General features: G+C 35.9%; 1 protein-coding gene across 3 annotated transcripts in view; it reads left to right on the forward strand.

Moving 5' to 3' along the window:
* Positions 1-13,649, forward strand: part of Cert1 (ceramide transporter 1) — a 103,380-nt gene that overhangs the window by 56,909 nt on the left and 32,822 nt on the right. For 2 of the 3 annotated variants that reach the window (XM_031360338.1, XM_031360339.1), the window contains exons 4-6: positions 5,393-5,500; positions 6,557-6,695; positions 12,976-13,059. In XM_031360338.1, the coding sequence (XP_031216198.1) occupies positions 5,393-5,500; positions 6,557-6,695; positions 12,976-13,059 (331 nt within the window). Of the gene's footprint in view, positions 1-3,125; positions 3,198-5,392; positions 5,501-6,556; positions 6,696-12,975; positions 13,060-13,649 lie in introns of all 3 variants that reach the window. The other variant, XM_031360340.1, reaches the window with a different exon arrangement.

The raw sequence follows: 13,649 nt of genomic DNA on the forward strand, positions 1-13,649 counted from the left end.
CTGCCTTTGTCTAAGAGTCTGGAGTATATATCACCAGGATACCTGGAGGACATGGTAGGGATAGGCACATGAATCTGGAATTGAATCCCAGATCCTTTTCTAACTAGTATTGTGACTCTGAACACAGTGCATAAAATCATCTATACAATGAGGATAACAAAGGAACCGTAAACAACCCCCATTGTGCTAGTACATAGTAACCCTACCTCTTTGCCTTTACTTTTGCTTTTAGTATGATTTTTCAGTGGTGCTTTCTAGAATAAATGTGTTAAGACATACTATTTAAAAAGATTTTTTAGAGTTTTTTAATTATGTGAGGGTGGGGTATGACATACTAGTGTGGTGTCAGAATAAGGTATCTTGTCCCTGGAGTTAGAGTTAGCATCTTGCATCCCATAAGGATTGCTTTCATGTAACATAGGTCCTAGAGTGACTGATGTTGCAGGTCAGCTGCTTGGGCTTTTTAGAATTTCCATTTCAGAAAGAGTCCTATATTTTGATGTTAATATTTTTGTATTTTCTCTTTTCCCTTAATTTAAATCATGACTAGGTAATTTTTGATACCATATGGAAATTAATTTTTGCCTGTTTCTTTGCTGTGTTGCTTGCTAGTGATCATTAGTAGGAAAAATTAATTTTTAAAGAAAATGATTTAAATTTTTAAATCCAATATTTAGTATATTTATATGCCACTTTTAGGGCTTAATGGTTAATGATGTAAAAGGATAGTTAAATTTATCTTCCATATAGTTAAACTATCAAATTTGCCTAGTAACTTTAAGATAAGTAAGTTTGTAGGCAGTTCTACTATTTTATTAAGTTCATAGCTTTGAACTGTATGATTTAATTGTAATATTCTGAAGTCTAAAAATCCCAAGTACATAGGATAAAGGAATTAGTCTAAAGGTTACTACAGTTCTTTGACCAATAGTAACCCCTGCCGGCTTGCCAAGCATAGTTTGAGTGGTATGCTAATGACTCCCTCTACTGGACAGACAGAAGAGCAGTTTTTATTTTTTTATTTTTATTTATTCATTTTTTTGTTATTGTTTGGAGGTTTTGGTTTTCTGTTATTGTCATTGTTTTTCTGTTTTCTTTTTGTAAGGAATGAATGTTTTAATAGAATATAGGCATAATCTCATTACTATGATATTTAGAGAGAAACTATGTCTTGTTTATGATATTTGTAACTTGTACCCTTAGCCAGATGTCATTTTATATCTGTTTAAAGCATGTTCAGGAATACTCCTTTCAAACTCTGGCAAAGTTGAGAAAGAGGAGGTTTTTGTTGCAGGACACTGAAGGGAGACTTTTTTTTTTTTTTTTTTTTTTTTTTTTTTTTTAACTAATTCACTTCATATCCCACTCACTGCCTGCCTCCTGGGCACCCTTTCCAACAATCCTCCTCACCCCTTTTCCTTTCTCCTCTGAGCAGGTGGAACCCCATAAGTATCCCCCTATCCTGATACATCAAGTCTCTACAAAGCTAGGCACTTCCTTTCCAACTGAGGCCAGACAAGGCAGCCTAGCTAGAAGAACATATCCCACAGACAGGAACAGCTTTAGGGATAGCTCCTGCTCTAGTTGTTCAAGACCACGTGAAGACCTAGTGGCACATCTGCTAGGTCCAGCCCATGTATGCTCTTTGATTGGTGATTCAGACTCTGAGTGCCCCAAGGATCCAGGTTAGTTGACTCTATTGGTCTTCCCGTGGAATTCTGTCCCCTTTGGCCAGCCATCCTTCCCCTATTTCATAAGAGTTCCCAAGCTTCATCCATTGTTTGACTGTGGCTCTCTGCATCTGTCTGAGTCAGCTGCTTCGTGGAGCCTCTCTAAGAACAGCCATGCTAGGCTCCTATCTGCAAGAATAACGGAGTATCATTATTAGTGTTAGGGATTGGTGCTAGCCTATGGGATGGGTCTCAAGTTGGGCCGGTTATTGGTTAGCCATACCTTCAGTCTCTGCTCCATCCCTCATGCCTACATTTCCTGTAGACAGGATAAATTTTGGATTGAAAGTTTTGTGGGTGGTTCGGTGTCTCTGTTGCTCTACTGGGGTTCCTGCAAGGCTGCAGGAGATGGCCTCTTCAGGTTCCATATCCCCAATGAGAGGGAAACTCTTTTTTTTTTCTTTTTATTGAGTCTTTGTCAATTTCACATCACGTGCCCCAATCGCTCTCATCTCCCAGTCCCTCCATATCCACCCTCTGCCTTGCAACCTCCCCTGAAAGGGTTGGGAGGTATCCTAAAGCAAATATTGTCAAAAGGAAAGGCATCCCTTTGGTAATTATTTGTATTTCAGGTGAGTAGTCTGGGTAGAATTTGGGATTTTCAGAATACCCATGCATAGTTGATTAAAGATTGAGTTCAGCTTCTTTCATGTGGGAGAATTAGTGAGATTAAAAAACCAGTATTCAAGGATTAGCCTCAAAACAGCACCAATAAACATAACACTCTAATTTCTATATGAGTATATGACTATAATTTCTCCTCATTTCTACCTACCTCTTCTACCCTCTAAAAAAAAAAAAAAAAGGTATTTCAAATTCAAATTAATGTTGCTTTAATTGTTGTACTCAAAATTACTGTTCATGTAGAATTCTTACTTATCTAACAAAGTTTTTCTTTTCTTTTCATCTTTGATAGATTTGATTTGAAAGAAATACAAAATTAATTTAGAACTCTATGCTTGTGTATTAAAGTGGCTGTCCAGCTAATCCTTTAACATGTGACTGCTCTTGGTATTTTATTCTGCAGCTCTCATTTTTGTTAAAACGATTGCACTTAGCAGATCTAGAACAACAAATCTTCATTATTTACATTGAGTAACAATAAAATTAGGATTTGTTTGTTTACTAGACTTATTTTCATAATGTATCATGTAATGTATTTAAGGGAAGTTATTAGAGTTAAAACAGATACTCTAATCATAATGAACATTCATCTATTACTCATGATTTGACATATATTGCACCAGTGTTGTAATAGAGTCTGTTTTTCATGTCCTTGTAATAAGGTATATTGCCTGTTTTAAGATACTGGAACTTTTCGGAGAAAGCGGGGCTATAAAAGCTGTAGTGTGAGAAACCTTTAGTAAAACCTTTCCTTGTTTGATTTGTTACCAGGCCTTCAAAAGCATCACTGACATTGACTTGTTCTGTAGGAGACTTCTGGGTGTGAGCAAGTAAATGAGAACAGTGGGTACATTCGTATTCCGAGGCCAAGTTGTTGAAGTTTGAATATTTTTAAAATGTCTATAATTTGTATCTTTAAAATTGGACTGTAAATTATAGAAAGCTGTTTTATTTAATTTCTGCTTAGAAATGACTTTCATAGATATCTGAGATACTTAATTTCTGAAAGTCTTTAGATTTTTGTTGTCTGTTAACAGAGATCTTATTTCTAATTACAGTCTTTGGCAGTTACCAAACCCATTCTATTAAAATGTAGAAATACTAAATTTACAAGTTAGCATTCTTATGAAAACAGAAATTCAAACTGTTTTAAGGACAAGTAGAGCACCTACCTGTAGGATTTCCGGTGGATATCGTTAAAAGATAAAAAGCCTTACTTTGTCAGCTACATGATTGCTATAATTACAGGTCCCTTTTGGTGTGATCCTGTGATATTGAAATGGATTTACTGGCTTATTTATATTCTCAAATTTTACTTATTTTAGTTTATTTGCAGTTTATTTTAGTTTATTTGATAGACGCACTTAAAATTTTCCTGTACCTTTTTATAGTCATCGCTTATGTATACTGTTATATATGTTACACTCTGTAACCTGGTATTTCCTCTCATCATAGTTTTGCTCTGTGTGTGTATGTGTGTGTTTGTGTTGTTGTTTTATAGCAAGACCCTGTCTCAATGAAGAGGAGGGATAGAGAAGGTAGAAGAGATAGGGAAGGAAAGGGAAGGAAAAGAAATTGAGTGATTAGGATACATAATCTAGCTTTTGTTTCTTTGCTTTTAGTGTCAATGTTTGAAAAGTCGATATGATTTTCCTCTGTTCAAATAAAGTACACTTATTAAATACAAGTACTTGTTTAAAACCATAATAGGTATAATGCATATCAAATGATACAATACAGAATCCTGGGCTTCTCCAACAAAAATGTTTGCTGTAATTTATTTTATTATTAGGTTTATTTATCCTATTTTATGGGTATTTACCTGCATATAATTATGTGCACCATATGCATGCCTAGTGACCATTGGAGATCAGAAGAGAGTATTGGATCCCATAAGATTGAAGTTATAAAGGGTTCTAAGGTACCATGTGGGTGCTGAGAATCGAACCCAGGATCCTCTACATAAGAAACAAGTGCTCTTAACCACTGAGCCAACTCTGCAGACGCAATTCATTGCGATCCAATGCAAAATCTTTGGTTTCAGGGACTTGGAAATTTTTCCATAGATGATTTCTTTGATGATATTACTACCATTTGGTTGAAAACAGAATGTAGAATGGATGTTATAAAAGGTATCCAGCTTGTTAAAATAAAACAAATTTGTTATGACAATCCTGGGTCTATGCACAAACCCCCAAGAGACCAAATTACCTTCTATGACATAGTAGACTAGCAAAGTTGAACTCTTCTTTGTGTCTTGAGCTGTGAAGGTAACTAGGAAAGTGAACATTCACAGTCTACTTTCAGTAAGATCTAAGTCAAGTAGCAATTTTTAAATATAAGCTATTAAAATTTTATGCTAAATCTGTAATTATAATAAGAATTGTTCAAATACAGAGAGACAAGGCCTTCAAGAGATAGCTCATCAAGTAAGAGCACATTCTGCCCTTCCAGAGGACCTGAGTTCATTTTCCAGCACCCATAAGCAGGACACACCACAACTCCAGGAGATTGGGAGCCTCTGGTCTTTGTACACACACACACACATACGCACACTCAAACACACATACACACACACACATACACTTAAAAATAATATAAAATCTTTTTAAGAAGAAAATACAGGTAAACTGGGATAATAGGAAAAGTTTCACTGTCACATTATATTTAAGCTTCAAGGACTGCAGAGGGAAATCACCGCCTTTCCTGTAAAGAACAAAAGTACATTCACACTATTTCTCCTACAACTCTGACATGTTCCTCTTCACTGAAACTCTTCCCCAGTTTCTGCTCACCACCATTCTCTTTCCTTGTGTATTTGACCACTAGATCTTACTGTTAAATAACTTGTTTAACCTGTTAGTGCAGCGTGTAGCATTCTAAATTAAAATGTCATCGAGACTTGAAAGGCAATTTTTGCATCAATGGGTTGGCTAGTTCTTATATAAATCCATTATATAAATCCAAATTGGTAATTACTGTTATAATAAAATATTTCTATGTAATATTTTAATGTAGACTTTACTTTGACTTTTTAGACTGAATCGGGATATGGATCTGAGTCCAGCTTGCGTAGACATGGCTCAATGGTGTCACTGGTGTCTGGAGCAAGTGGCTATTCTGCTACATCCACATCTTCTTTCAAGGTTTGTGATTATAATGCTTTAAGGAAATGTCATGTGAGTATAGTGTTGGACATTGTGAGTACAACTGAGGTTTTTTTATTTTTACTTGAATGTGTGTGTGTGTGTGTGTGTGTGTGTGTGTGTGTGTGTGTGTGTGTGTACGTACTTGGGGCGTGTGCATATACATGCATATGCAGAGGACAGTTAGTAGCAGTCAGTCTTCTCCTTTCACCATTTGGGTCCCAGGAGTTATCCTCCAGTTGTCAGGCTTGGCAGTAAGCATTTTTATCATCTGACCAGTCCTTGATAGGTTTTTTTTAAGATTTTGTTTAAAAAGAACTTTTCCACAATGTAATTTATTTGAAGTTGTTATAAAATAAGTTTGCAAAGTTTGTGTGCATGGTGCACACAAACGTGAAATTAACTTATTAGATTTCATTACCTTCATTCATTAATGACATAAGATGACTTTACAGCTTGGTTCAAAGGAAAATCTGGAGAATATAAAAATGATTTGCTGATGTAAAACTGACCAGCATCCACAGATTAATAATCAATGCCTTGAGGAATGTGGCTCAGTGGCGAGCACTTGGCTAGCTTGCAGACTTCCTGGGGTTAGTCACTGCACTGCAAAAGTAATCAATGCTTCAGCACATATCAGAGTCCACTTGCATCTCTAGAGACAGAAGACACCTAACACTATCTGACTTTCTATTAAAAGGCTTGCCAAATAATTCATACAGTAATAAGGAAAAACTTAGATGGTCCTCAGGGTTTCCTTGACAACACTCATCAATAGTACTAAATTACATTCAGTAATAATGAATTTTGTCCATTTCAAAGTCTTTCTATGTCTCTTCACAGTGTTTTAGCAGATTATCAGGCAGTATTGCTTCCTATTATCTATGGGTTTGTCAGTTTCAAAGCCCTCTTCAAGCCTGTTCCTAGGAATAGTACCTTGAACTTCATAGCTCTAATTACCTGACTCCTTCCATGATAGGGTGTCAGCCTAAAAGGTGACCAACAGCTCAGATTTGTTTTACTTCACTGGCACACTCTTTCCTTTGTGTTTTGCAGAAAGGCCACAGTTTACGTGAGAAATTGGCTGAAATGGAAACCTTTAGAGACATCCTGTGTAGGCAGGTTGATACTCTTCAGAAATTCTTTGATGTCTGTGCTGATGCTGTCTCCAAGGATGAACTTCAAAGGGATAAAGGTTAATTAAGCTATTACCACTATTTTTTACTTGGAGAATGAGTAGATTTAAAGCCTCTAAATCTTAATGGGTAATGTCTTTAAGTAATAAAGTTAGTTATAGTCACTTTTGTCAGAAAGTACTAGTATAACGGATTTCAGTGTTCATGTGACTTGAGTACTTTAGTAACTTACTAATTCATTTCTGATTACCCATACCAGATGCCATTTAAATGGTACTTTGTTGTTACAAGTAATATATTGATAATACTGAGTACCTCACATTATTTCTAAATAATTTACCCCTTGATATGATATGAGCTCTATGTCTGTTAGAAGATCCTCCAGATGCTAAATCAGTCATGTGATTAATTTCTCCTACTTTTTTTCTCTTGTTTCTCTTTCATTTCTCTCTTTAATTTAGCTCTTTTGCTATCTCTTCCTTCCCCTTCCTCTGTATGCCTTTTTTCTCATAGAAAAAATAAAGTAAAAAAAGAAAGAAGTTACATATTTTTTAAAAAATAACTTAATAGATTCTTACTTTAAAGGAAAAATATGTAATCATCAATTAGCTTTTTTTTAGTATTTATTAATATTCCAATTATATTACTTCAATAATTATATTTAATGGAATATACATATTCACATAGAATATATATATGTAATATAAAGTAATAGAATAAATAATATAAAATGTACTAACATTTTATAATTCTATTTTTTCTCCTTTGTCTTTTAGCTATAACTCTGTTACTTTAATGGCTACTTTAGGCCTTATGGTTTACATACATAACTTACCATAAGTCTGCCTATAAAGTCATACTATAATACCATTTCATGTATAATATCCAAAACTTTCTAATAGTGTATTTCCTTTTTGCTCCACTACTGAGGCAAGACTTTTCTGAATTTTCTAGCTAGCTCCCTGTGAGGTTTTTCATTGTGCACTGTAAGAATAAGTAAGTTTCCTTACGGTTCCTGGAATCTCCTCAGAAGGATTTCCCCTGTTATCAGTACTACCATTTCTCTGCTAAGTACTCACAACACCTTCTGATTTCTGGTGGTTTCCATGTAGTCCTGTCCTTGCTATTTATCTCCCTGTGCAAACCATTGTGTGTTGTCTCAGCTACATCTCATCTCAGGAGTCTGAGATGCACAGGCAACTGGAGAAGTCATAGAGCTCATATCATTTGTTTCCAGCCCTTGGGGATCACTCTTTTTTGCTGTTATCTAATAACCAGTGTCCATTGTCTTGTCTATTGTCTGCCCACTTTTTATAATTTATGGTAAAGAATAAATTCAGTCCCTGTTATTCACCTAACCAGAAGCAGAAATTTTGTCCATTATCTATAGCCCCAGACTATCTTTATATTTTAAAGCTCACTGAGGGGGCCTGTCTCAAAAGATACTACAGAGAGTGAATGAAGACGATATGACATTGACCTCTGACCTCCTCAAGCATACAGGCTCAGTAATAGAGTATTGTTCAGCATGAGCAAGGAACTAGGTTCAATTTCTATGCCTGAAAAAATGAGGCAAGAGGGGTGGCAATAACAACAACTTTAAGGCTGTTTAATCTGTTCCTATGTAAAATGAATAATGTACTAAATTTATCCATTACCATAAATCTTTAAGAGTGGAAATCTGTGAGACAGTGGACACTCTTCTCAAGACAACAGTAGAAAACAGCACACACACATAGGTGCATGCACACAGACCACATCTCTGAATAGTTCTATCAAGTGCCTAGAAGATCTTATTCCTAAGGAGACAAAAGGTCACTCTTAGCATGAGCAACCTCTTGTTTCCATCAGTTTCATATATAATTCAGCTTTAAAAACAAAAGGTTGAAAATCCCTAATTGGTGCTGGTAGATGATTAAGTGGAGAATATTAAACCTGAGAAATATTGGAATTTAATCTAAAAATCAGTTCCCTGTAAGGGACTTTTCATAATTTTGAAAAGTCACTTTTTAAACAAGTATACAAGGTGAGATTAATCTTTTAAAAATAATTACTTGCAGGTGATTGTAAGGTTAATTAGAATGGTAAGACTAAAGATAGGGGGAAAACCTGAAGTAAATCATTCTAGTAATCTGAGAGTCAGTGATGAACCTCTGGATCAAGCATGAAGAATAAAGAGAAACTCGGGGGGGATTGTTTGTTTGTTTGTTTTTTCAAGACAGGGTTTCTCTCTGTGTAGCCCTGGCTGTCCCTGGAACTCACTCTTTAGACCAGGGTGGCCTCGAACTCAGAAATCTGCCTTCCTCTGCCTCCCAAGTGCTGGGATTAAAGGCATGCGCCACCACCACCTGGCAAGAAACTCAGTTTAAAGGAATGTCATCATCATTCATTCTTACATTGTCTTATAATATTTACCATGAAGTTTTTTAGGTACTTGATATTATCTGTTACAGTTTTGTAGTGTTTGTGTGTATGTGTTAACTATGCAAAAGTATTAAGCCAGAATGGCTTAAGTAAGTTTTATTTTCTCACAGTTGTGAAAGCAATGTTGGCAGTATTGACTTCTCCCAAGGGGGTTGAGTTAAAGTCCTGTTTCAGGACTGTCGCTGGCATATAAGTGCTTCTCCTTGTAGCATCATTCCTGCACTTGTTTTTCCAGATAGCATCCTATGATGACAACAGATTAGGCTCCACCTGATGACTTCATAGTTACTTAATTGCCCTGTACAGTCACATTCTAAGATACTGGCAACTCAGATTTCAACATAGAAATGGGAGTAGGTGGAGAGAAATATTTACTTACTTCAGTGGTATCATAGAATATTCAGATACTGAGAAATTGCTCACTGATTATTCAAATCATATAGGAGATCTTAAGATAAATAATTTATCATGCTGTCATGAACCCAATATATCAGAAACAAATAGAGACATATTTTACTTTTTGGGATGTCATCACTTAAATTCGCAAGCCATATTACTTCTAAATCATCTCATTTCATTGATAGCTGGCTGTCACTGCTTGGAGATAGTGGGACCTGGAGAACGGTGCTAACAAATGAGGTGGACTAGAGTCTCATGCAATAGTCAGCTTTCTTCAGAGCATCAGACAGTTTATACTCTGAGGGTTAAGAGCGGTCACCTGGGCAAAGTTTTCATGAGTTCACGTTAATATATAAAATCACAAGGACAAGCCACACACAGGTAGCAAAAACATATTTTTCCATGGAGGCACATAAAGGATAGTTTAAATATTTAATTGAACAACATTAGCAAGCAATACTGAATAATCTGGAGTAAGCTCACTCCTATCTGCTACACCTGTGAGGAGCATGAAAATACACTTCAAGAACATTTCTGTGTATTAAAGAAACTGAGGTCATAAGACTTCTTGTTTTCTTGGAATTTTCTCACAAGCACTCAGAACTGTTCTCACACAACTGCATTCGTGGACATTGCTCCAGCTCTGGCCATTGGCAATCACAAGCTTTATTACAGTCTCAATTGCTAATATTTTCTCAGATCACGAATCTCAGATCACAGCATATATGTCTGTATATATATTTATGTATTTAGATTACAGAATAGCTACAGAGGTGCAGAAAGCCTCTGTACTCAAAGGTGCCTTACTAAAGGTAAAGGCAGAGACCTAACTCAGATGGAAAGAAAGTCACTGTAAGTAATTAGATAAGTTAACTGAGGAGGAACCCAGTTGAAGAACCACTGGAAAGCCTTCAGAGCTAGGCTATAGGGCCAAGTTGTAGAGTTGCAGTGTTTGTGTAGCTGCAGAATTGAGTTAAGAGACCAGTTCCAGGTGGTTAGGTCTAGACAAAGACTAAGACTTTGTAGGCTCCTCTCAGTTATTGGAGGAATCAAGCTGAGCAGAAGTCCTTGAGAGACTTGTTGAGTTCCTTTCGGCACCTTAACTTATTCATCAGGAAGTAAGAAGCTGCTCAGTTAGGTCATCATCATTATCATAATTTGAGTTGTCTTTTTTTATGGAGTCCAGATGAAGTTGTTGCCCCTTTCATTAATGTAGTGTTAGATAAGTTCATGGGCCTGGTTTTTCTGTATGTATCCATCTGATCCCAGTCTCCTTTTGATGTGTTTGTAGGTAGTACCATTTTACTTGTCAGTATAAGGTTTTATATTTCTATTTCTCATTGTTGTGTGGGACAAATGGTGATATCTGTGTACATAGTTGAGATGCAGATTCATTCTGCATTTGCTCTCAAAATGGAGCAAATTTCTGCTTTGCAAAATGTAGTCATCCAGGGAAAGGCACTGCCTGAAAATCACTGTAGCATGTAGTCTAGAGTAAGTTAAAGGGGTACATCCTAATCAATATGATACCCTGTATCCTGGTTTTACACTGGGAGAAAGAGAGGGAGAATTTAAAATTATATTCTTTGTTTATCAGATGACTGGATGACTTTTTTTAGTAGAAGTAGAGCATAGCTTATTGTAAACAAACCTTCTGAAGGCCATGAGGGAAAGCCAGCAGGAAAGGAAAACATACAGAGGCCATTTGAATTTTCTAAGAGAAACCATCTTTCAGATCATGAGACTAGATAGTCTAAATATAAGGAAATATCTGTTGTTGTAGGAAGTCCTAGTCGAGGAGGAGATAATAAACTGTTAATTTTCATTGCTAAGATTTTTTAAAATATAGGGAGATTTGAAACTACCCTGGCGCCAGGTGGTGGTGGCACACGCCTTTAATCCCAGCACTTGGGAGGCAGAGGCAGGTGGATTTCTGAGTTCCAGGCCAGCCTGGTCTACAGAGTGAGTTCCAGGACAGCCAGGGCTACACAGAGAAACCCTGTCTCAAAAAAAACCAAAAACCAAAAACAAAACAAACAAACAAACAAAAAAAAAAACTATCCTGGCAAATGAAGATCTTTTTGTTTGTTTGTTTGTTTGTTTGGTTGGTTGGTTGGTTGGTTGGTTGGTTGGTTTTTTTGAGACAGGGCTTCTCTGTATAGCCCTGGCTGTCCTGGTACTCACTCTGTAGACCAGGCTGGCCTCGAACTCAAATCTGCCTGCCTCTGCCTCCCAAGTGCTGGGATTAAAGGCGTGCACCACTACCACCCAGCGAAGTAAAGATCTTAAAAGGTACTTTCAAGTACCTTCCGGCCATCATTATAACATTTGCCAGAGAACTAGTAGAAGAATGGTTTCATTGTGACTTCAATGGCTAGCATAAATGACTGTTCTCTGAGAGCAAATATGCAAGGTAAATTACTGTGAAAAAAGTTCCAGATTTCATTTACTTGGTAATATATATACTTTTCTAAAGCCAACATAAAACCAAAAATGTTTTCTCATATTAATGAGCATTATTGCAAGTGTGCCATTAATGAGTTTTTCAATAAATTATTGACAAGGAGATAATGAGTGATAAAATCTGAGAACATTTAATTTTGGCACAAAAGTATATTGAATACTTAGAAGGATAGAAAGGAAATAATGTCAGTCAGATTAATATCATTCAGCTGCATAGAAATCAGTACATAATATTATACAAAGTAGCAGCCTGTGATTTGAAAATGTAGCAAAAATTTTATGTGCAAATAAAAGTATTTTTCATTCTGATTCTTACCCTTGGTCAAGAAAGATTAAAACAGTCTCTTTCTGTGAAATATAGAGTCAAAAGTACTCCTGCAGTAAAGAAACACAAACAATTCATAAGATAATAACAGTGTAGAAAGAGATTCCTTCTGTAGAAAAGCCCTTAAAACATAAATCAGGGTGCCATAGTGTGGGCATTATTGCTGTGAAGAGACACCGTGACCATGCCAACTCTTACAAAGGAAAAGATTTCCCTGAATATACAGAAATAGTAGATTCAAGAATTCTCAGAGGCTAGAGAAGGTATTTCTCATTTTACAGTTGTCAGTTCTTCTAGGCCTTTTCAAATTTCTTATTTTGGTTTTATCTGCATATGTATGCAGGTTATGTGGGCACGCAGGTACCATAGTGCCTGTGTTGAGGGAGTTGGTTATCTATTTTCACTATATCACCCTATCGGTTTGTAGGATTGAACTCTTGTTGTTAGAGTGGTAAGTGCTTTTACTTTGGTAGACCATTCTAGGACTATTAAAGAGTCATAAAATGACCCTGGTGAAAGTAGAAAGAGATAAGACTAAACAGTAACCATCAATTCCACAAATGACAATACATTTTTAAAATAATGCATTTAATAACATTCTCCAACATAGTTATAAAGTCTAACTTGATAACCAGTGAAAACACAAAAGATGGATAGAGCTTATGCTTGGTTGAATGTAAGAATAAACCAGTTCTTACTAGTAATATCTTTAAATATTTTTTATTTAGTGGTAGAAGATGATGAAGATGACTTCCCTACAACTCGTTCTGATGGAGACTTCTTGCATAATGCCAACGGTAATAAGGAAAAACGTAAGTTATAACTTTTCTCCCTCTATTGAATGAAGTATACTTTGTAAAGTTATATACTTGCTATATGTCAGGAAATAATTTCTAAGTAATTTTCAAAAGCAGTGGGACTCCTGAAATCTAAAGTTAAAATATCTTTGAAGAAAAATTATGGCCAGGCAGTGGTGGCGCACACCTTTAATCCCAGCACTTGGGAGGCAGAGACAGGTGGATTTCTGAGTTTGAGGCCAGCCTGGTCTACAGAGTGAGTTCCAGGACAGCCAGGGCTACACAGAGAAACCCTGTCTCAAAAAACAAAACAAAAAAAAAAAAAAGAAAAATTATGTAGGTAAAATATATATGCTAATATGTTAATAATGGCTTTCTGTCTAGCTAAGGCTGGTTCTAAATGCCAAATATTAATCTCATTTCATAGTATTCACAGTTAGTTGTTAGCACTTAAAAGAGTTTTATTCTTATGTGGAAAGTACCATTGAGGATTTGATTTCAATGTTTCATTTGAGTGTAATTTCTCTGTGTTTAATGTACTTTTCTATACTTGATAAACTGGTATTGAAAGTATTTGATGAGTTATTAGAGGAAATGTTTTAAAG

Source organism: Mastomys coucha, unplaced genomic scaffold, assembly GCF_008632895.1.
Source record: "Mastomys coucha isolate ucsf_1 unplaced genomic scaffold, UCSF_Mcou_1 pScaffold8, whole genome shotgun sequence".
Taxonomy (NCBI): Eukaryota; Metazoa; Chordata; class Mammalia; order Rodentia; family Muridae; genus Mastomys; species Mastomys coucha.